The sequence below is a fragment of the Neodiprion pinetum genome, chromosome 2 (assembly GCF_021155775.2).
Source record: "Neodiprion pinetum isolate iyNeoPine1 chromosome 2, iyNeoPine1.2, whole genome shotgun sequence".
Taxonomy (NCBI): Eukaryota; Metazoa; Arthropoda; class Insecta; order Hymenoptera; family Diprionidae; genus Neodiprion; species Neodiprion pinetum.
The window spans coordinates 31,774,031-31,798,061 of record NC_060233.1 but is presented as its reverse complement, the minus strand read 5'-3'; the positions used below and the strand labels follow the sequence as shown (position 1 = coordinate 31,798,061).

Sequence of the window (24,031 nt, the reverse complement as noted above, 5' to 3'; positions counted from 1 at the left end):
AGCCAATGCCAGAGCGTAGAAGATCGACTGTAAAATTTCTATACTTATATTTGATATCCTCGACAAATTGTCGGAAAGCCTCGCGTGACGTTGGCCTTCTTTTCATATCCACGACTATAATATGTGCAACGACTATTCGGCTGCACGAAGGGTTGGAAATCTTTTTAGTGTAATACATTTTTTTCTATCCATATTTCATCCTTTATTTTCTTGACCTATTCTTCATCTTTAACCTGAACCTGTATGGAATTAATGGTAGTATTAAAAAAAAAAAAAAAAAATTTAATATTCAAATTAACGGTTATCGTTCAAAATTAATAATAACACGAACGTCGCGTCAGTTCTTCCATATTTCAATTGTGGTTTCTGATTTATAATTATGTTCAACGTTTGTCGAACAAATAACGATATTTTTTAAATCATTCGGGCAAAATTTGTTTGTTAGGCGATAATTCATGTTAATTGATTGAAATTATAAATCTTAGAACGTTCGGTTATCGATAATCCACGTTATCACTTAATATTCGACCGATCCCTGCATAACTTTTAAAACCTGATTTTCATCCTTATATTATTGCTTATCTCTAGAAACACTGAACTTAAATTCAAAAATGACAGAATCATACCCGTTTACTTGAAATTAATAATTTAAATTGTTTATCATCGATTAGCATATCTAGAGATTTAAAAAAAAAAATCGGTGGTATTATGTACTCGTATAGTTTATTAGACCTACCTGTATTACTGACAACGAGATATTGTACGTATAAGAAATAATCAAGATTTGAGAAATTTCTTTATGACTCAAGACCCTTGTGTGGTTCATTGAAAAATATCGCACATAGTTTTCTCCAAAATTTTACACTTCCATTAATTTGTGTAGATCGCGTTTCTCGATACCAGACTTGTTTGCACTTCAAAAATGATAAATTTGAAAAACTGGTACCTAGGATCGAGACATAATAGTGAGAGAATTATTTTTCTTTTATCATCGGTCTTTCATACAGGTGACATGATCAAAGTTTGATTTCCCATGCGCCTAAATCAGTAAAATCGATGGCACAATTCCTTAGTTTGAAAAAAAAAAATTTTCTACCAGCAGTTCCAACTGTATGATTATTATAACTCTCATTTTTATTTTATATTAAAAGAAACGATACGATTTTATATACGTGTACATGTCGCTCTCTATGAGAAAAAGAAGAGGAAGGAGGAAAAAGGGGAATAAGAAGAAGAAGACATTTATAATAATATTCGCGTGACGCCGAATTACAACGCAGGAAGAGTAGGAGGACGGTATAAAAGCCATAGTAGGAAATTCGTCAACACTCAAGGGTCGATCCATGAAACTAAATTACGCCAATTATGTCATTAGCAGGTATAATCCACGCGATCTACCTGTATCACTTTTCAACAGCATATCAAGGCTTGTATTAGCATAAAAAATCCTTCTACAAATTCTTTATATTATATTTGTCAACTCAAAAGAAATCGCCTACTCACGAATAAAGGTTCACGCTGTGGGAAGCTCATTTTGACATTCTCATGTGAATTAGCAGCTCGCTTTAATTATATTACAGGAATGAAAAGATCACGCATTTTTAGCAGAGTATGATTGGTTCCAAGTCGGTCTTGCCGTTAATCCGCAGGAGAAGAAGTGTGCGGTATTATGCGTTTCGGATCGAGTCGAAAAAGTTTCAAATATCGATAAAAAAGTTGAATTTTTACCAGCTTTTTGCCGAAAAATCGGTATAACGGTAAACTGTTATCAACTCATTACCGATACTGATTAAGAGTTGATAAAATTCAATACCTTGATTCATTTGCGCAGTGTTTTTAATTTTTTGTTTTTCGTCACCTTGGGAAATGAAATTTTCCTGAATTTATTTTCGGCGGCGTTCGTCCAAGTCTTGACTGGAATTACGCCGGCATTGTAAAATGCATATCACCAGCTCCCTAACCTCTGCCGCAATTCAGAAACTGTGTCATATGTTAAGCGAGTGTCTCGTTTATGCTATACGTTTCGTGATTACAGTCGATTCTGCTCTACGATATACACACACTACGGGAGAGCCAGAGTTCTCTAGTTTCCTAGCCTCGTCCCCAGAGTAAACCTCCTCCGCTGGCACAGGGGGGATAACTGCCGTTCTTCTTTTTCCTTTTTTAGCCAGATTGAGGATGGATAAAAATTTAGTCGATTAAAACTGACGGCCGGAGCAGGATGGTCGAATTACACGAGTTCAAGCTCCTCAGCTTCTGGTTGGTAAACTTTTACGCAACGTTTTGCACGCGCCTTGTTTTCTTACACTTACCTACTATAAAGTTTTATGCAATAAACATCAGAGAGTGGGAAAAAAGAATTTTAGAGGGATTCAGCCTCACTGCTAGAATGTCCGATGTAATAATTTTTAAATTTGAGCTTCGATATCAAGGAATTCGGATAATACAACGAATACAACCGCACCTAGTATTTCATGACAAAGTAAATTCGTTATTTACCATCCTGCTTTCAAATATATACGAGGCTTTCCACCCTAAACCGACCTACCTATGACCTTCAACATCTGCGATTTTTTTTATTTTTAAATATGGTGGAGAGTGTACGGAAAAAAACACCTTTCACGAAATTTTAGATTTTTTGAACAACGGGTTTCATTTTCACTGCTCCCAAAAACACGGAAACCCAATTCTCGAATAAATGACCCTAATTGATATGGCTTCAAATTTTTCTTATGAATTCTTTGTTGATAAACGGAAATTTTCTGACCGAGATCGAAGTAGGCAAGCTTTTGGTTCAGAAGCTACAGTCGGAACAAGTAATTAAGAAGTGGGAAAAATCGAATTAAATATTAATACAAAATATACAAATTTATTTGTATTTTTCTAACTTTACAATCACTTTTTTCGCCTGTAGCTTCTGAAGCAAAAGTATGAGAGTGAAAAAAATCAAATTAAATATAATTTTGTATTTCTTAAATGTATATTTAATTCGATTTTTCTGTGTTTTTAATTACTTGTTCGCCTGTAGCTTCTAAATCAAAAGCTTGCTCAAAATCTTGGTCTCAAAATTTTCGTTTCCTACCGATTAATTCATGGGTCAAATTTAAAGACAATGGATTTCGGACTATTCGTTCAGAAATACGGTTTTCGTATTGTTTGGGGCAGTAAAATTTGTGAAATCCATGATCGAAAATATTTATAACTTAGTGAAAGGTCATTGATTGCACCCTCTACACCATATTAAAAGTGAAAAAAAAAAATGGCAATGGTGAATGCATAGGTTCATTTGTAGTGGAATGCCTCATATATTCTTTTTACTGCAAAGGGATGCGTTTTAAGTTTTGAAAACCGTAGAATATCGATTCTGCCTTAGACACAGCCTGCAGCACGCGTACAATTGTGGTTATTGTAGCCTGAACTTTCAATTTACCAGCAACCTGAACAAGTTCGATTTTATACGATGGGTATTATTTACGTATGACGTACGTATGTAGGACTATGGCAAACTGATTAAAATTTACAATCAATTTAGACTTTACGTGCATCGCCATTTATTTCAATTTCAATAAATGAGGAATCCTAAATCTGTCCCTCCGTATCGTTCTTTTGTTTCTCCGAAATTACTGTAGGCCATGCTCACGTAAACTCGGAAGATTTTGCAGGGTTGGTTCGAAAGGTTCGATACAACGATCGTGAAATTGTGAATTTTCACAATTACGGTTAATTACGGTTTTCAACATAATTCAAATTGTTATCTTCGAATTGCTGCTTGCAAAATATTCAAGATTAATAATTCGAAAATACATTGATGACCAAGTGTAGATATAATTTTTTTTTTTCCGAACGATATTCGAATTTAGAAATCAGAACAGTAACGGGTCGATATTTACAGACTATCTTCAGTTAGTGTAATAACTTGACCATCGTAATGCTGATTGCAATATTGAACATTTTTCGATTACGCGAAATTACAGTATAATCTATTGAAAGTAATGCGAAGAAAGAAACTTTTCAAGCAAATTACTTGCATCGGATAAAAGAAAATTACTTCCGTTTATAATAACATCCTGTGCGTAGCGAAGGTACGAGGCCTTGTAACAGCGTAAAAACGGTCCGCGAGAAATCGATATTTTTTAACAAATTGCCTCGGCGTGCTCAACAAAAGCGAGTTAAGTGATACAATCACGGTGGGCAGGGTGGCGGAAGGGTAGGGCTGTACAGCCATTACCGACACGTCACGAATTACCAATCAGAAATCACGGAAGAGTCAGCCGAATGATATTCTTGGTGCTTGGCACGATGAGGTGTCGTAGAAGTTCCTCCGATATTCAACCCCACGACGTTGTATACCAAACGCTGGCTTCAGTGGCTTCAGTTTCGCGTGAAAACTCTCCCCGCGAGTCAGTTTGCCGTTTGCGTTTGCCCCGGAGACTCGCTTTTTCGAAAATTATTGGCTCCTTCGAATGATTATTCAAAGAAACGAACAAGGAAAACAAGTGCGAAGATTTAGAATTTTTGCCGCGTTCTTTGCTGTTGTTTTCATTTTTTATTTACTCAAGGATCGATGATAATAACCGACTGTAACGTTAGTCGACGAGTCGAGAGTACAGGTTCGCATGGATCGCATCTCTTCAACAAGTATCGAAGCCACAACTTTCGATTTTTGGAGCCTGCCTCACTGGGTCCTGGAGCTGACGATTAATTGGTGAATTTATTAGTCTATACCTGTAAAGTGGTAGGAAAATATTCGACGAATCGCATCGTGATGAGTGTAAGGTTAAAGAAAAACGACTGAGTGGGTATATTACGCATCGCGAAACAGGAATTTATTACACCGAGAAAAACTCAAACAAGGTAAAAGTGAAGCAGAAAATAAAAGCGGCAAATGACGCGCGTAACGAGCTTGATAAATAAGAAACAATACCGTCGACGAAGCGTGAAAATAAGCGAACAGTTTACCATTTTAGAAAAAAAAAATTTTCCAAATTAACAGTGTTCGCGGTTGACTTGATAATAATATTTTTTGCTCTCCACTCGGCTGATGAAAACATGAGCGAAATTGAGAAACGCCTAAAGTTTTGAGAGTCGGTGAATTTCCCCGAAGTGGAAGAAAACAGTAACGCAAAAAGCGCAAAAATCATATATTATGAAAAATAAACGGTGATATAACGATTTTTCTTTTTTCTCTCTTCGATTAAAGAGAAATTAAGGGCCAAATTCGACGTTGAAATATTTCATATATTTGTGCAAAACGCACGGCGTTATCTTAGAAATGAAAAATATACACTAACTAGTGAGAAATCGTTTCTGTTTCCCTTTTGCAGCTTCAGCTATCCTCTCGTGAGATCAAGACTGGAGATGCTGATGGGAACCAACGTTGTGCGATTGACGGACAGAAGGTACATGCAGAAGTTGATAACCAGGATTCGCCAAGACTACGAAGCGTCGCAGCAGGAGCGAGTCGCAAAGCGAGTCGTACGTACCTTGTAGGCATAGAAGATATTTAGTTTCTTATTGTTAGTACCTACTCAACGTGCACAAGAATGCATAAGCATATTTGAAATCTCGACGTGGAATGCTTGTGAAAAGGTGAAAATTGGCGCAGTGAGCCTTTTTTTGTAGTCGTCTATTACACACGAGAAAGACTGAGTGCGCGAAGAGTATGGAATTGGTAAGTGAATCGAGAACATCCTTTGATCGAAATGTTCAGCTCTAAGCCTGAAGCGAATTTCAAGTCTTACAAAGCTCCAAGATTCTCACGTTCTACAGGCTCAAATATCGAATAATACGTGTATAATATACGTACATACACACCTCGTGAAGAATTCGATTTTCGCATAGTGGCAAAATCTTTTCAAGCAATATTCAATAGCCTCGTAAAGGAGGTTTCACCTCGGAATTCACAGGCCAGGTAACACGGTCGAAGTAATTGTTCTCAGAAGACGAGTCTGTGGAAATACAGGGGCATGAAAATTGACGAATCGCGAGCTTAAAGACGTACAACTTTCGACCGTCAAAAGCACGGTCGGTTCCAAGAGGATGAGCGCTGCAGGGGGCTAAGCCAGCACTCCGCGATCGTATTGAAAATTTTTAATCTCCGGCTTTGGTAAGGAAAGCTCTGTCCTTTACAGCCGAGGCTGAAAACAGGTCCAGGGTCAGTCGATCGAGGACCGTTTCGCCGTGGTTCTGACACGTGACACGCGACCCTCGGCAAAATCCAGGCCATAGGCGTGGGTGTATCGTTGTTAATTTAAATTAATAAAGCTTGAAATGAAAGCGGTTGTCGCGGGGCTGCTGCAGCCAGTTGCGTCATTCTGGAAAACGGTGCGTTTACAGCTACTCGTGTAACACCAACAACCGGCATGCACGTGTGAATGAATAAATACGAGGAAAATTAATTTGTCAGCATGGTTCTAATTGAATCGCGGTCATGTGATTCGCCCTGAAAACACAGAGCTGGCGGAACGTTCCTGGAAAATTATATTATACCCGGCACTTTTCACTATCTAAAAAAAAAAATGAGAATTTGAATTCGACTGGTATTGATAATTGTTTTGATAAGAAAAATTAATTCAAACGCTCGATTTAATACGTTGATCAATGTAGGTGATCAATGTGAATTCTACATTATTATGCGCCTACAAAGACCGGTTACCTACAAATTGTTCGGGAGTTTTGGAACGTGAGAAATTTTTAGTCGTAGTTACTCTGCCGTCGTTAGTTATTTAAATGTTTTACCATGACGTATAAATATATAATTTCGGGTGTGAATAAAATTGAATTTTGTAGCAGTAAATAGAAAATCACACTCGTATTTTTTTTTTTTGATTACGTCAAATAGTAAAACAAAATAGCTACTTGTGCCAAATTTTTTTCGTGGCATGATAAAGCAACGATGCCCATTTCGCTACAATTTTTCAGTAACTGTAAACACTGAATTTTTTTGGCTCATTCACAGTCGTCTAAATACAGATCCGCCTTCCCTAATCCAGAAAAACCTGTACCGGCGATATGCGAAAAATATTGAAAAAATGCACCCCACCAGGTTGTCTAGGCGTCTTATGAAAATACAATCCCTGTATGGAATAGAATTGGAATCTGTCCGTATCGAATCGTGCCTCCCACGAGCCTTTCTCATGCATGTTTATCCGTCGTAAGACGAAGGAACATCTGCATGTAACTGTGAAAAGATTCGACCTGCCGTGACAGGCGTAGTCTACATATAAAGTGTATATACATGTATACACACCAAGTGCCTTTTCCATGAGCCCCTTTATAGGCGTCACATTATTCTTGAAAGTTCCCGACCCTCTCTTTGAACGGATGAAAAGAGATGAAAAAGAGACGATAAACTGCAAATGTATTTTAAATATTTCACGACAGCCTAAACTGTACGTCTGTGCATCGTACATATGTATGTCTCAAATATGTAAATATTTGATAGTCAAAATGTTTTAAATTTGTCATAATCAAAGGCTGTGGAGTCACGTTACACTAGCCTTGCACCATTCGTAACATGACCAACCAGTAGATCAACTCTACGAACTCATCCTTCGGGCTTTCCTTAAAAATCAAAGAACTCAGATGTTTGAAGTATGCTTAACTGGTTCTAACCGATGAAAAACGTCAGCAACGATGAAAGCTGATGAATCTTGGTGCCTAAACGATGGCAACTGGATAAAGAAATACGAATGCTCCCCAAGTGCAGAAGAGACACCATGAAATTTACAGCTAAAGGAAGGACTTCGATCCAAGTGTAATTTAGGAGCCTCCGTGATTTGAATTCAACGGAATACTCGAAGGATAAATTATATGCATGCGACAGGATGAAACAATGAACCCAGAAAGTGAAAATTGGGAATCGGACAAGATGAATAGAATGAAAAGATGGCATTTTTAACCGTGCCTACCTGCCTGTAAATACTGAAGTGAGTTTCACATGCGAAGAACTAATTTCTGGCGATTTCGGTGACCGTCTAAAATCCGGCGAAGAAGGTTTCTATTCGATTAAGGTGCAGGCTGACACAAGTTTCAATTAACCGCTAATCCGCAGTCCGCACGGATATCCGGCACCCAAACAAAATTCGACGTACTGTCGGAACATCGAATCTTTCCCTCGTCTAATCGGGGAACACGCCAACATATGTAGGTATACGAACCACGCTGGTGTACGCAGTGATATCTCCTGATGGAATGCGGTTGGACGTCAAGACGATAACGTTATTAGCCGGAAGCTGCGTCACGCACCTAGTTTGATAGAGAACTACTTAATAAATTTCTGCATCATCCTCCTGCGCGCCGGGAAAAAATGTAGGCGAATAGAAGAGTATTGGTTTGTTTTTCTCTCTTTCTCCTCTTTCCCCTGCGATTCGGTGAAACGTCCAACTGCCACGGGCCGATGATTGTAATCAGCGTTACTGTCCGTAATGTCGCCGTGGCAACTGACACGTAGTAGAATTGTGGTAACGGACGGCTTGTGTGGATGATGCGTCGAATTACCGCCAAGTCGTCTGATCTCAGATTGATTTCTTGTTTGTTCGATTTCGTTTTTCTTATTCTTATATTTGCTCTCGTTTCAAGACGAACGAACTGATGAGGACCAAGAAGATGATACTGGAACGACTTATTCCCGTCCAAGAGGCGCCTGAGGAATTGCGGAGGTACCCGCTATTCCAGCTATATCTGTACTGCGATGCGATAATTGAGGAGAAACAGAGAAAGGTGAGCGCAATGCGATTATAGCGTGCTGCATGTGGGTTTATCTATATCACGATAGAATGTCTACTAGTGTCAGTGTGTTCCAATGGATTTTAATTCGATTGTTCTGAGTACCGATAAACTTTTAAGAGGCGGGGTCGAAATCCCGAATTTGAAAAACTCCAAAAGCGCCTAATTCTGAATTTCTTGGTGGCGAAACCTTCAGCTTCGGGTTTCGGATTACTCGAAACTTTGTTGTTTCTTCGAAGTTTGATGAAACCTTTACTCCAAGTTTCGTTACCAAATAATTCGGAATTATGCGCTTTCGGAACTTTTCAAATTCGGAACTTCAACCCCGCCGCATTTTTAAACGAGTATTCATCGAAATTCACTTCAGCTTTAACCTGCCGATAAAAACTGCCTGAACCTTTGTTTGTGTAATACGTACTTACGAACAGCGAATGCCGAAGAAAGTTCACGTTACTGATTCTCTCTACCAAATGCTTTATCCGGAAAATTCTGGCGAGAAAGTGGAGGAGGAAGCTGAAGACGACGAAGTCTACATGAAAACCGAGGTGGTCAACGGGGCTCAAAAATTGGTGAGCTATTCGCAGATTTTCGAAATCACGATTTTTTTGTTTAATAGTTTGATCCATAAAGAGGTGCAACTCCGTGACGCGAAGTCTTCGATTAAATGCTTGATTAGAAAGAGAGTAAAAGGTTCACCCTCGCTGAAAAAATGCTCACAGTTCATTATAAAGAAAACCGACCATGGCGGAAAAATTGTTCCATTTTACAGGTGCCCATGACAACCGAAGAGATAGCTGTGATCATGACCGAGCAGGAGAAGGAGAAAGACATTGAAAACGGCTATCTGCTGACTCAAGAAGATTACGATCGACTGTACTTTGAAACGGAGGCAATCAAGGAGCTCAGAGAGATGCAGGTAGGGTATCACTCGAAGAGAAAATCGATCGATCACTCGTCACCGTTTTCGAAAATGTTGACCTATCTTCGGCCAGTTTTTATCGATCAAATTTTTATTCAGCTGAAATTTGGATACGTTATAGTGTACGGTATAGAATATGAAAAGCCTCTAATTTTTAGGGACTTGGGGCTTACCTTTTACGAGAAACATCTCGATCAATTTTACCACGTTTTCAAATTAAACGTTTGTTTTCGAATCTTCAGCACTTGAAACCGTCAGATAAGAAATACCTAAACTTTAATGTGTCAATTGTCTAAAAAAAAGGCTGATTTCTTCAAAAGTGATCCAAAAACCACGTTTTTTTGACATCTTCAATCTTGTGTATGCGAAGGGGCAAAAGTTAAATTGTTTTCGCCGTATGTCCTGACATTTTCAGAGTGACATGAAAACGGGTGGACATTTAAATCGGTATAAATATTTCTAGAATGTTGTAAAATAAATATATATGTATATATACCGGATATCCTCCAAAATGTCTACTTTGCCGTACGATCAAATAAAAACAATTTAACTTTTGCCCATTTACATACGCAGAATTGAAAATTTTGAAAAAAACTTGAATTTGGCCAGTTTCTGAGTATTATCTACTTCAAAATTGGATATCATGGTGGGAAAGTTTCAAATTTTTTATACAAAAAAAAAATAACAAAAAAAAAGCAACAAATATTAGATCATGTTTTTGTTTCGGCGACAGGAAGTGTTGAATATTCAAATCAAAGTTCGAGACGAAATGGTGATAAAATTGATTGACGTGAAATCTTGAGGTGCGTTAAAACATATCCAAAGTGCAACTAGATAGTAATTTGGACCCATAAAATTTGTTCGAAAATTGCGGAATCGATCGATATTGGTGTAAATAAGTGTAGGGAAAAATTGTCGTCTTTTCATCCAATCCTCACGAGTGTTGAATTGAAAAATTCAGAGCGTCGAAGAGATGTACACGAAGGCCCAAGAGATCGTCGGCATCCTTTACTCCTACGCCGACGAAGGTCGATACCAGAAGGCAGCTCTGGAGAAGCAGCAGAGAGAAGCCGAGTTCGAGGCTGCGGCAGAATTTGCAAAGACGGTTTCCTCGGCGGATGACGGGACCGCTGTCGCATCCGGCGGAGCCCCGCAGAGACCGGAAAAACCCGGCGTAGATCCCGGGGCGGCTGTTTCAACTGCGGAATAAATTTATGTACTCCGTTCCCTGACCAATCGACGGAGTAGTATAATTAAAGAGATGCTGCGGGCAGGTTGCAGCTGGTGAACCAGAGTCGGTATGAAATTGGCTCTGGAAACTTTTTACGTCCTCTCATCCTCGCGTCTCAGCCTCGAGTCATCCCGTTCTTCGAGAGTAATCCAATCTCTTATTCTCGGCCGAAGGTGTGTTTGCGGCAGTATTTCTTTCAATCGGCCGTTCGTTTATTCCTTTTTGAGAATTCCCTGATTGCGCGTGGGCAAAGTCTCTAATTTTATTGACACTCGCAAGCAATCGTATGCTTGAGCGAAGGCCGGGATGTTGTCTTCTCCGTTCTTCTTTCAGTTTTCTTTGAATCTAACACCTCTCATTGTAATGGCTGCGGAAATTCTGCGACGATCGATTCTTTTAATCGTTGACCTTTTTCACTGCATTAGTTTGAACAGTTGATGTCGTACAAATGTAACGATTGAATATGATAGTCTAACTTAATGTATGTGTGATTTAATGACAACTTGTGAAAATATGATATATTTAATAATAAAGTAATTAAGGATTAAACGATCATTGACATGGATAAAAATCGGGAATAAATATCGAACGCGCATTTAAGAAGAAAAAGGGTGAAAACCGTAAAAATTCGAAAAGAAAACGGAAAATGAAATATAAATAGGTAAGTAATCGTGCAGTACCTAAGATCGTGCTTTTCGCCTAAAAGTTCCGTCGCAAAAATATTCATCGCTTCCATATGTTATCAACTCGGTAGAAATAAATTTCGCTTACCAGTCGTGCGGTAGGAAAGAGCTATAAGTTAAATAAAAATATGACTACATTTTTGTACTTAGCGTATAATATTAAATAATTAATTTGCGTGTGCTTAAGACCCTCAATAAATTAGAGAGTTAACATGTAATTAAAATTTAATCTGTTTCAACTGCTTCAGATTTTAATCACCAATTCACAATGTCGGAAGAATTCAAGTGGCCTCAATTACGCAGACAACGTCCATAATTTCGTACACAATACGATAAATTTCACCCATTACCAGATCGAAAATGTGTACAACATATTGTTTTCAGTCGCAACGTCGGTTAATTAACCGCGCCATTTTACACTGTTAATTGAACATTACAATACATGTAGAAGTTGTACACGTTTCGCACGCGTTCTGCGCAACGTGAGGTTGCACAATTACGCAGTTGCTCAAAATATCGCCCAAAATTCTATTCGCCCAACAACTTGGACCACGCCAAAGACGAAGTAAGCAATTAGTGCCCGGTAATTAATGTGATGTGCAAACACCATGTAACCCACTCACTCACCTCATCGCGATCGATACAAACAGGTTTACTCGCCTGCATTAATTGTTAGTTGTTAATGCATCGTCACAGGCTATGTAATAGGTTTTAAATAAATCGGGAGAACAATTTGCACGTACCAATATCAGTTAGTGGAAATTGAACTATCGACTTCGAAAACTATTAATAGCGTTCTTTACTTTGTGTCAACCTCCACAGCTGGCGTCCGATTTCGAGGAAAGCATCGGGCTGGTTGTTAATCAGTTAATTAACACGTGGTGTAATAGCTTGACCTTAGCGTGCTTTCATTTGCCAGATAAATTAGAGTTACCCCGCATGAAATCACACCGACTTTTTATTTCTTTCTCGGTGCTTGTATAAAAATTAAGCGTTGAAATCTCGGTGCAAGGATAGGGCTCGATTTGTACGAGGATGCTCTCCGTCTTCGGAAAAACTCTCCTCTAATGTTGTTCAAGTGAAAACTCCCTAAAAAGTTTCATGAATTTCTGTGGTCTACATATGGTTTCGAATTGTGAATATAAATTCAAGCTCACATATATTTATGTACAGATATATATAAGCTTTCCATCACTTTCGCAGACTCTCACTCGCTCTCGAAGTATAGAGACAAGTTTCAAAACTTTCGAGTGAGAAATATCGAGCAACTGTGCAGAGAGCTTGCAAAGAGGTGAAAAAACGTACGCGAAATATCCGCAAGGAAGAATAAATGGGGCCGCGAGAGCGAAACATTGAGAAGAAAAGCGGGGGCGAAGAATCATCTCTACGGGAAGCAAACGGTAATGCATGCATCAAGAAACTCAAGAGGTAACGCGTGAAGTTTGAAAAATATCAAAATCCATCATACTCGTTCGAAATTTTTCGAAAACTCGATACTTTAATTATATGTATTATTCTTGTTTACGTTACGTAAAGTAACGTTTCAACTTGCTCGCAAATTTTCATTATCAATTCTTGCGCGCGTTACTACAAGAAAGTGTTACCAATAGAAAATATATATTTTTTTTTCTTTATGAATCAGGTATCTCTGCAATACAAGACATTAAGCAAAGGCAGCGACCGCATATCCGCATTTTTCCTAAAAGTGTATATTATATGCGGATATACATTGCACGGATGGTAGATATTGAAAAATTGCCATCCAGCTCGTTCGCGATGTCACATTTGACTTCACGAGTCGTAAATCGTCCGTGACTAAAAAAAAAAAAGAACGTAGAAACCCGGAAAGGCTTCCGAAGTGAACGGTACACGGGAAATAAAGATATCTTATAACTTTGAGAAATTGACGCAGGTAGAAAAGTTCGGAAACCGAAAGTGGGTTCCAATTCATTCGATCCTCTTATATGATACACGACTTATAGGCAAAGATCAATTTTGTAGAAAATATAAGAATGCAAGAGGCAATTTGTCATCCCTCCGAACGATTAATTATTTCGTCAATAGATTGAAAAATATTTGAAAATTAAACACGGAGATGTGTCGGTGACTCGTATTTGATTCATTTTCAGTAATCACCTATTTCATCAATGCTCGTTCGAGTGAAGTTGACACATCCAATTGCAACTGTGCGCTTGGCAAAAAAATAAAAATAAAATAAATAAGCCGTTTGATGGAATTAATTAACGTCATTCAATTTGCAGAGCGCATTCCAATTAGCGTGATACGCCCACAGCCTGGTAAAGTATTGGGTAGGAAGTTTTCACGGCGAACCTATCGTGCAAGCGGGAACTTTAAAACGAAATCTTGACAATTGATCTGAAATTTTTTAATCTCGCGTTAATTTCTGCTCGATAATCCATCCGGAGGTGAGAAAGAGGCGTTTGAACGAGGCTTGAAAAACGGAGGATAAAAGGAACATATAATCGAAGTGAGAAAAGGGAAGAAGAAGGAAAACTGTAAGGAGAGGAGGAAAAAATTCACGGACAGTCTCTTTGATGGGTGGGTGGCTACGATGTTCCTCCGAACACAGGGCTCCTCTCCCTCCCGGCAACCAACCGCCGACGCCTATATAAAGCGTCGCGACGCCTCTTCCACGCCAGAACTCGAACGCATCGCAAGAGTGTTGGCGGGTTTAGGATTTATTACTGCGAATCTCAGTTTGAAACTGAGCAATGTAAGATAAGCTAGACGGATCCAAACCTTAACTCCTTGCACGCAAACGCTTTGTCTTTTCTTCCTTCTTTTATCTTCGCCGGCATAAAAATTTTTCCACGTTTGTTTATTTCCTTCCAATTCTGCCATAATATGTTTCTCATTTTTTGATATTGTAAAAGCCAAAAAATTTCAACAAACCAAAAATTGTCCCAATTTTATTTCCAGTGGACAAATTCTTCGGTTAAAATTCTACCATCTGGTATAAAATTCTATGACGGGAGAAAAATCGAGCTTCCAAAATCAGTGAGCGACAGTGATTGTGTGCCAATTAGTGTCCATCGGATCTCTGATTGTCTTTGACGACAAATCGCATCTCTGCACAGCTGTAATTATCAAGGTAAGCCTACTGTGAATAACCGTTCATCCGATCCCTGAACAGCCTTTGCTGTGCAGGCGGAAAAGACGATGTTACCAAACCGAGAGCAGAAACCGTCGAGAGTTGGTTTGAGCAGCATGCAACAAGTGAATCTGTGGACACAGCGGCTACGCTGTTGTTTTTCCTCTTCGTCCGTTTGCGTATTTGTTCGATCTGCGTATCCTTTGAACAATTAATTAATCATTGATATAGTTTCAATAACCAATCTACATTTTATTATTCACCCCGTGTTGTTTTATTATGAAGCTGAATTAATCGTGGCAAACGCTAATTTAGCGTCACGTATTTTCATTATTGAGGTAGAAAAATTCATACCTATGAAAATTGTTCACGAACCGGGGGGGAAATTTTTCAATTTCGTTAAACGATCAAATTGTCACGGCTTAACGCAGGTCTGACAGCGAAGAGAGGGGAATTTATCTCACGTACTCGCCATCAGAAGCAGTTATCGGCCAGCTGCCAGTCGACGAATTTTAAGTGATCATTTTCCAACTACCTCCGTGCCTCTCGCACTTTGCTTATCCGACTTAAATAGCAATTGTCTTGAAATCCATTTCTTAACGATTCCCGTGGATCAATTTCTCGTCCGGAAAATTAAATTCAAAACGTTTCCTCTACTTTTCCCGTCGCTGTAGATACAACATATTTTTTTTTTTTTTTTGCAGAAAATTAATTTATTTCTCGCAAATCGACGCACCTGACGTGTTAAACGAATTACTAATAAATTACGGGAAAATTGATCTTATGATAAAGTTCGTAACGCAAAAGATGTAGTTGATTTAATATCCGGCTGCATTCATCAAACTTGACAGCCTTTTACGGAATGTCGTCGATTCAATCAATCACTATCCCTTTTAAAACCGACTGCAGGCGCAACTCAGAACTGATTGCACGTTATTTTACAATTTGATTACTCCAATACGTCATCTTTCACGAGATTCAACGAATGACAATTCAATGCCACCAATTACACTCTGGTGTTTAATTGCGTGCTGACAATGAGTCCTTCGGGAATAACTGCGTGAATCCAGGAGTTGAACGAACCATTCAAAACCATAATTTAAAAACGTAGAGACACGAATGAGCAAAAGTATCGCACTTTCACGTCTATGTTATTAACCATCCGCACCTTTTCATCGCACTATTGCGTGGAACTCCGGATGTTGTCAACTTTTTTTTATGTCATAGGTCAAGTTGATTCGTCTCTGATAAAGTGTAATTATCCCTTCGACTGCCATTGTAACATATTTGCCACAATGACGAAACGGCTATTTTTTGTAAAATACCTGCTTCAATTTCAATTTAAAAATCCTGAAATAATTTGAAACATAGTAACGCATTCTAAAGAAAGTTATCATTGAATAAAAACTGTTTATTAAGGCATGAAAATTGAAAAACACCGTTTTTCAAAAGTACAATTTTTTAAACATTCTGATTGAGAAAAATTTGAAGTTGTTGCGAAAAATGACTTTGTTCAACGGGGAAAACTGGCTTGGCCGTTAAAGGGTTACACAAGTTCAAACATATCTACACTCATGTTGAACAGAGATCAGAGTTCTGTTGGTTACACAGCATTATTCAGCAATATTCCCCGGAGCGATTGATGAAAAATAATAACAAATAAAAAAAAAAGTAATAAATTCAGTTGTTTCACCCTGATGTTTCTTGGATATCTCTATGCGCATATGTAAGCCGACTTACCGTTTGCAAAATGAGATTCCTCTTTTTTATATGTACCTTATATACAGTGAATGAATTTGCATGGAATCTGTGCGAATCCCTTGAGAATCCTTTTGACACGGGTCAAGGATTCCATAAGAAAATTCTCGAACCGAGAATGTAACTTGATACCTACTCACATCTTGAACGGAAAATATCCCCCGCCTCGAAAGCACTCAACGGCGTGTCTGTCACGCGATGCGATGAAAGCTATCAGCGAGGTGCAGCTCATGCGAGAAAAGCTCTCATTCTCTCTTGTTCCTCCATCCTTCTTCCTCTGTCCTCATTACGATCCCTCCACTGTGCCATTTAGACGCTTCGGGGTCGGAGGAGTGACCTTGCGATGCAATTAATTACGCCGTATCCCGTTTCTCATAAATCGCGACAAATTAACGCCACGCGTAACTAGCATCCTCGTTTGTTTAAGGTTCCAGATGTGGCCCCTTCTCGTCGTTGTGGCTTTGGTCGATGCCTCGACCTCGAGAACTGAAAGTTTGAATTTCAAGAACAGCCGCAGCGGGATTCCTCAGCGACTGAACGACCTGAACATAAACTTGAACGATATGCTTCGTAAATCGGAAACCGACCCTCTCGACAAATACGAATCTGCACTGGCCGCAGTTCCTCTCACCGACGATGCAATCGGAGGAAATGGAATGCAATATCAGGGCGACGAGGAACCTTTCGATAAATTGTCAATATTTAACGATTTAAGGGAAAACCAACTGGGCGGAAACGCGGGTGAGCTTTAATGGCCGTATTATTATTTTTTTGTAAAGCCCGAATCATTCGGAGTCCTGTGAATCGTGAAACTGCAAAGCTGGCTGACCATTTATTGATCATTACCGGCAGATTCATCCCACCGTGAATGCACAGCTCGTTATTATTATGCACGTGAGTGTTTCAGCAATTAGCAGCAGTTATTACCTGAAACTACCTAGGCTGAAATTTCTCGTCTCCGAAACTTTCGCCTTCACTGTCAATTCCCTTATTCGCTAATTCAATGAATGACAGTAGCTCTAACTTCTCCCCGTTAGTCCTTGGCTTTCGCGCGATAATTTTGCACGGTTCGCGGTAGCGGATAATCCATCTCACTAATCGAGGACGACAACGCCTAATCTCGTCTGTGCCAAATCTCAGTCTTTTCCAAATGAGAAAATCACTGCATCCCAGTAGTGTGTAGCTCATTTCTTTATACATGCATTTTTTTTTCATTTTACTGCTACCAAAACATTTCATTTCATTGTAACATTTCGACCCGTTGCACAGAAGAAACGTTTGATTGCAGAAAGAAAATATACAAGGCCGGATTTTAGTCACAACGAAAAAATGGTCTTTTCAAAAATGCTGACGAGAGTCGCACCTCGTCATCGGTTTTATTTTTGTCTTTTTCTGTAATTTATCTTCATCGGTAGAATGTTTCACCGAATTCCGATAATTATCATCGTCCCTTATACCGTATCAACGAAGTGAAGAACCGTCTGATTGTGAGTCACAAAAGCTTCGGTTGAACACGTCTTAAAGTAAATATCGCGTTATTGCTACCATTCTACGTTGCAGCAATCAAGTGAATTACTCAAGACTTCGATCAGACTGCAATACTCGAAAGTGTACACTCAGACGGCTTCTACCCTGATGAAATTGCACCCCCACACTTTCTACATATATGATTAATTTAATGCTCTGCAGACTTTCATTCGTACGATTCAACGTTTTTTTGCTTTTACATTATAAATGAGTTTCTCCGCGACGAATTGATTAACTTGTGTACCCGAGTACAGCCGGTAAATGACTTACGGAGATTGCGTCCGCGCGTTAACCTTCGATAATTACAATCCGGGATTAGCGGGTCCTTTGCTACTTCTGAGGCTCCTTCGTCCGGAATAACTCCAGTGAAATCAAAAGTGGAATTCACTTGGCGTAACGCAGTACGATCCTCCCTTCCAATTACGTTTGAATCATTCAACCGCCCCCGCACGCTTCGATTCGGTAACAAAAAATCGTCCCTTGAAGTGTGCCTCGCTTTTATAGTCTATTGACGAAAAATTAGATGTAAGAAAAAATTGAACAATTGCGACAATAATTGCGTAAATTTATTCACAAGAGTGAAGAGAACCTTCTTTGACACTTGTTTCTCCACGATCTCGAGCAAGCGCTCATCTCGCTGTACGACATGGCGACATCTCATTTTTCGCACGATTAAACATCACGGTCTCTCGCACTTTTCGATCTAACTATCGGTTATTGAACGAACTCAATACCTCCACCTCCCGACACTCACAGAGAATAATACAAGCAGAAATATGTTGTACCTAACGAAGATTGTACTCGACTATCACACTTGACTACTTACATGAATGAATTGTATTGGGAGAACAATACACAGCACACCCTTAACTCACGTGGTAACTGTGAAGCTGATCATCCGAGGGATCAAAATCCACGACAAGAGTTATTCACCCGGGGTTACCTAATCCTTGGTACGGTTTCATCCCCATGCAGACAACAGGATTTCGCCAAACGATGGAGAGGACGACAATGAACTCGATCAATTGTCCGCATACCTTACGCAACTCCTTCAGGAACCGGGTGGCTGGGAGCCCCCCGTCTTTGTGATCGAGGAGCCAGCCATTGAGTGGGAAAGTCCTGGAGTGTTGGACGATTTGCCCGATGGACTCGAGGCTCTTCCGACGCCGTGGAAGCGCTCGCGTTACTACAGACGATATCCTTGGAAACGACAGAATTCCAGGTGGAGCACTTTGCTCGGAAGCACTCGATCCAGCTCTGGGTTGCGCTCTATCGTGATTATGTTTCAGGTCTCACTACGTAAACGACAGCTCAAGATACCTCTGTACTCCGACTCGGGAGGACGTCTTTCAGCTTCTTGTCGCGCTGCACGACGCACGTCAAGGGAACAAGTCCAGAACCGTGAATTTTTGCAAACGGCGACGTCCCGCCGGAACGGTGTTCACCAACATCCGCTTCCTCGGGCGCAAGAAATAATGAGGACTCGACGCATTTTCCCGCATCCTACAGCTTACACTACCGTATATACGAACACACATTGTACTTTCAATAATCACTCTCTCGCTGATACTCCGTGTTGTAATCTCGAACGCTGCGCCCACGGCTAGTCAATAAACCGATTAAACCTATAGAATCTACTTTTCCACATTCTTTGCGATTTTATGATGTACTCAAGTAACCGAGGTATGTATAAAAAGCGTTGCAACGATTTTGAAATTGGTCTGAAACGTTTAAAGTTTCTCGTAAAGTCAAAAGAAAATTATATCAAATCAACCGTCGATGAACGAAGTGAGTATTCTACAATAAATTAGTCCCACTTATTTCCGACGACGAAATGAAATGTTCAATCTGTGCTGACTAGATGTACAAGAAATGAAAGTATTGTATCTTATATACATACCGAATGAATTGGAAAATAAAAGTCAACACGTATATGCAGCAATTTAACATAAATTCTACTTTGACACCGGATATCCTTGGAAGTCTATAATTTGTTGATTGGATTCATTTCAGAGCGGCATATGCAATTTATACAGTAGGGGATACGATTGCAAAATACAAACATGAAATGGAACTTTGTTCTAGATAATATTTTATTCGACAAACTGCGTCATGGATAATTGGCTCGTACATACTGTTAATGTGAATTATGTTACTAATTATAGGTTCAATGGCAAACCAAGCTTGTCCCATCTCAGCAGGATATTTGCGTAAACCCAGCCCGAAATCCTCTCCCAGTCCCTGAAGAATCGGTCACAAAATACAAGTCTGCAAAGCTGGATTGCGTCAAGTCAAAGATCGCTGGAACGATAAAGAAAAATGTTTAATTTCCGGTTTACTAGAGAAGGTAAACTTAATTTTCATAGGAGTTACCATCAATGCAACGTTCATTATATGTATACTCTTACTTCGACTTCCTGTCAGCGACGTTCCACAGTATCGCTTTTTCTGACCGCTGAACGTCACGTAGTCCTTTCTGCACAACGTGCTGTTTTCCAGATCGAAATCCAGGATCGCTAATTCCAGCTGGCAGTAGCCAGGTGCCTTAAAGAACCTGAAACAACGGGTGGTTCCCGGTTTCGTGAATGTTCGCATATTTAAAAAAAAGCGAAGACGTACGAGGCTTTTGAGGATATCTTTTCCTGCGATCAGTCTACACCGTGAGAACATCGAAAAATGACCGACCAACAATTGAAGTAAGATAACAACAACTATTGCGTAAGCGACCAAGCTTACCTGTAACACTGATTGAGATTGTTTGAGTAGCCGTTCGGGTAATACGACGAGGATACGATCCCCTCGACGACGTTCACCGTCTCGCAGTTCGCCGAGGATGGGAAATTGACGATGGCGGAGTTTACGTTATCCGGAAAAATCGGTATTACCGATATCGTCGACAAGGTTCCGGTGTTGGTAGATCCGCTCGAGCACTGTGCGCTCCTCAAGTATACCTGCTTCGCAGCCTTGACCCAGTTCAGGAACTTGAACACTTGGCAAGACCCGAAAAACAGATTTCGGCTGGTCGTCAAGGCCGCGGAATTGGTTCTCTCGAAGGTGTGACCCAGGTCACGTTTTTCCCGTAACTCTTCGACATCCTTTTCAGGGTCCGAGGATCGTTCAGCTTCGCCGTCGAGGCTTGCGCTCCGCTTGTAGTTCCTTTGGTAATTTGTTGCGAAGACTGGCTGGTTCGTGTTAAGGAGAAATTCCTGACCGGCGGAACCGCTTCCCGTTCTAAGGTAATTGGTCAAGCAGGACTCCTGGGTGACTTCGATTACGAACCCGTTGAACTTGACCTTCGGATAACCAAGATACTTGACGGTGATCACTTTCGTGGCGATGTTGTCGAAGGAGGTAGTGACGTTGAGGCCAGTCTTGCACCCGCAGAGTCTGCGACCGTCGACTTCAACGTATCCGTAAGTACAGAATTGGTCTTCGGAGCCAAAGTTGAAGAACTTGAAGTACATCCGAAGCTGGCAAGTGCTCTGCGAGGCTCGCTGAATCGTGTACTGACACTCGTAACTGTTAGAGGAGTATATCAAACTCGGGAATCCGGGATTTGTCAGGAGGAAATTGCTCGATGAGTACACCGAGCCGCAGCACTCAGACAAACCGTTGTTGAAGTAGGTCGTGTCGTCGGTTCCGTAAAACGGGTTGCCGTTTCCGTTCCCATTTCCATTCGGATAGTAATAACCGTTCGTAGGAGTCTTGCTTGGATAATTACCGTTGTTGTTGTTATTAACTCCGAAGCTAAAGTCAAACTCATTTCCTGCGTCCGGATATCCGTTGTCGTTTCCGAAATTCGTGCCTGACGGGTGATAGGGTTGGACGTTCGTCCCCGGGTAAGAAGGGGCCGGATAATGCGTGACAGGGTAAAAACTTGGTATTCCGTTCCCGCCGTTACTCGGGTAATAGCTGGGAATATTGCCAAACCCGTTGGATCCTGTCGGTACGAAGTTCCCGTTCCCCGTTCCGAAATTCGGGATAGAATTTCCTCCGCAATTCGTAGTCGTAGGAATGCAGTTGACCCCCGGGTTGTTACCGAACCCGGTCGACCCTGGCGGAACGAAGTTTCCATTTCCCGTTCCAAAACTCGGACTACGACCATCCCCGCAATTTGTACCTAGATTAGGATTGTAGCTGATCCCTGGATCATTATTGTTGTTGTTGTTGTTGTTTGCAAAGGGGTCGAAGCTGGTCGTCGGAACCAAGGGATTCACGGGGGACAGTGAATCGGGAACCCCGTACGTCAGCCATCTGTTGAACGTTTCGTAAGTCTGAGATGGACTCTGACTACTCAGCGAGGACTGAGTCCGCTTTTCGGGCTTGACTCCAAGCCTGGTAAACGGAAGTGGAATTTTCTGAGGATGAACGAGGAAATCCCTCGAAGGTTCGGTGGTCTCGACGGCCAATTGAGAGGGTCGAGTGGTTGTCTCCTCGAAATTCCTGATCGCTGTTCCACCGGGAATTGTTTCCGACGAAAGGTTCGGCGAAGTATTTGCTCCTGTGACCTTGAGTGGCCTGGCGATGCTGGCTGGCGGTAAGTAGAGGTAAGACGTGATACTGGGGGGTTTCGAACTCGAGAAACTGACTTCTGCCTCTTGCACATGGCCGCAGTTTTTGTCGCAGAAATCATGCTGTTCAAATTCCGGAAGCTCAAGGTGTTCCGACGGTCTCTTCAGCCCGTTGGGCAAGTTGGATGGCGTTGAAGAGGCTTTCGTCGGATACGTGGTTGTGTGAATGCGTGGCGAGGGCTGGTCCCCTCTCCCCACATCCTTCGAAGCCTCGTCTTCTTCGTCGAACTCGATCTCCGGGCGATATACCGGGTATGAAGTCTTCGCGCTGTTGTCAACGATTGCGGCCTTCGTGGTCGACGATACTTTGGTCAGTGGGCTTAGCTGAGAGTCACCACAGGGTAAGGCTGTAACCAAAATCCTGAACCCTTTGGCCCTCGTTCCGTTTCCCGAATGGAAAATGATCTTCAGACTGTTGTCCTGGCCCTGGAATTTCCGAGTCCCGATGCTGTTGCCACAGTAAACAGTTCCGTTCCCGATTTTGAGGTAATCCTCAACGCACCCTGTAGAAGCCTCAAGCTGGAAGTCGAGAAACTGGAGGTGAAATTCCTGTTCGCACTTGGCGAACTGACTACCCTTCAAAACGTAGACACAGTCCTGACTGCTGGGGTAGATGCTCGGATATTTTGGGCTGGTGATGACGTACTGAAACCCGGAGAAGGACCCACCGCAATTTTGGACGTCGTCGCAAAGGAAAGTTTTTATGAAAATGAAAAAGTTCAATAATAGCAGGAGTTTCATGATTCGAAAAACGATCGACACTCGTTGGTAAATCACCTTCGGATTGAACACTAGTCCCGTTTCAACGTTACTCTTGATCGGTTTTCGACAGGACAGTCGCCTGACCGAGAAGCCAAGGAAAGTACAACTGATCGTGCGAACCATGAATGACCGGCTCTTATGAAATTTATTGTTTAACCAAGTCAAATACCTCCCAGTTTCGGGCAACGCTACATGCAACACTTGTTTGCAGAGTCACGCAGTTCTGCAGGAAGAGGCGCGGCAGAGGATGTGTGTAGAAATCTTCGTTTGAAAATCGAAACAGGTCATTAATCGTTGAGTAAATAATTCCAACACTGCAGGCAGAGGGTTCGTGGCATGGGAATTTGCGACTTCGCCTTTTGCCAGTCGAACCCGACCCTGACGGTAATTGACAATTTGATTGATGGAAAATAAAAATCTCTCACATAGCGTGCCATGGTTTTCAATTAACGCGTCCTTTCGGAAATCTGTCTAGACAAACGGATTCATACAATTAAGCTCTGATGGCAGCCATTTTTGATTGATGAAATTGAATTCTCTTTCGACACAATCTGACTTATCCGCGCTTCACGTTGTCACGTCGCCTAATTGTATCATCGCTTTTGTAGATCAAATGATTACACAATACAGTAAAAAAGAATAAGAACTATTCCTTTAGCAATTTCATCATCGAGTGTCCCCAATCTTCTACACGTGGCTGAAACTTTTAAACTCATCATAGAAGACGAGGCGACTCCTCTG

At 40.8% G+C, this 24,031-nt stretch overlaps 3 protein-coding genes across 8 annotated transcripts in view; 2 read left to right on the top strand and 1 right to left on the bottom strand.

Moving 5' to 3' along the window:
• Positions 1-11,894, top strand: part of LOC124211344 (uncharacterized) — a 73,209-nt gene extending 61,315 nt beyond the window's left edge. For 2 of the 6 annotated variants that reach the window (XM_046610314.2, XM_046610313.2), the window contains 5 exons: positions 5,325-5,475; positions 8,581-8,721; positions 9,156-9,296; positions 9,497-9,643; positions 10,608-11,891. In XM_046610314.2, coding sequence (XP_046466270.1) covers positions 5,325-5,475; positions 8,581-8,721; positions 9,156-9,296; positions 9,497-9,643; positions 10,608-10,856 — 829 coding nt within the window. In that variant the 3' untranslated portion in view covers positions 10,857-11,891. Of the gene's footprint in view, positions 1-2,167; positions 2,260-4,201; positions 4,706-5,324; positions 5,476-8,580; positions 8,722-9,155; positions 9,297-9,496; positions 9,644-10,607 lie in introns of those variants that run through there. The other 4 variants (XM_069133422.1, XM_046610315.2, XM_046610312.2 and 1 more) reach the window with 4 other exon arrangements.
• Positions 11,895-14,151: 2,257 nt separating this feature from the next.
• On the top strand, positions 14,152-19,590 carry LOC124211346 (uncharacterized). The gene is made up of 5 exons (XM_046610320.2): positions 14,152-14,294; positions 14,501-14,672; positions 16,858-17,171; positions 18,933-19,179; positions 19,247-19,590. Exons 3-5 carry the CDS (start codon positions 16,865-16,867, stop codon positions 19,431-19,433), a joined length of 741 nt encoding a protein of 246 aa, XP_046466276.1. The 5' UTR covers positions 14,152-14,294; positions 14,501-14,672; positions 16,858-16,864; the 3' UTR covers positions 19,434-19,590.
• Positions 19,591-19,937: 347 nt separating this feature from the next.
• On the bottom strand, positions 19,938-23,413 carry LOC124212292 (cubilin). Its single transcript, XM_046612183.2, has 4 exons — positions 23,306-23,413; positions 20,694-23,173; positions 20,366-20,511; positions 19,938-20,258 (listed from the first exon to the last, which is right to left on the bottom strand). Exons 1-4 carry the CDS (start codon positions 23,411-23,413, stop codon positions 20,152-20,154), a joined length of 2,841 nt encoding a protein of 946 aa, XP_046468139.1. The 3' UTR covers positions 19,938-20,151.
• Positions 23,414-24,031: the final 618 nt, after the last annotated feature.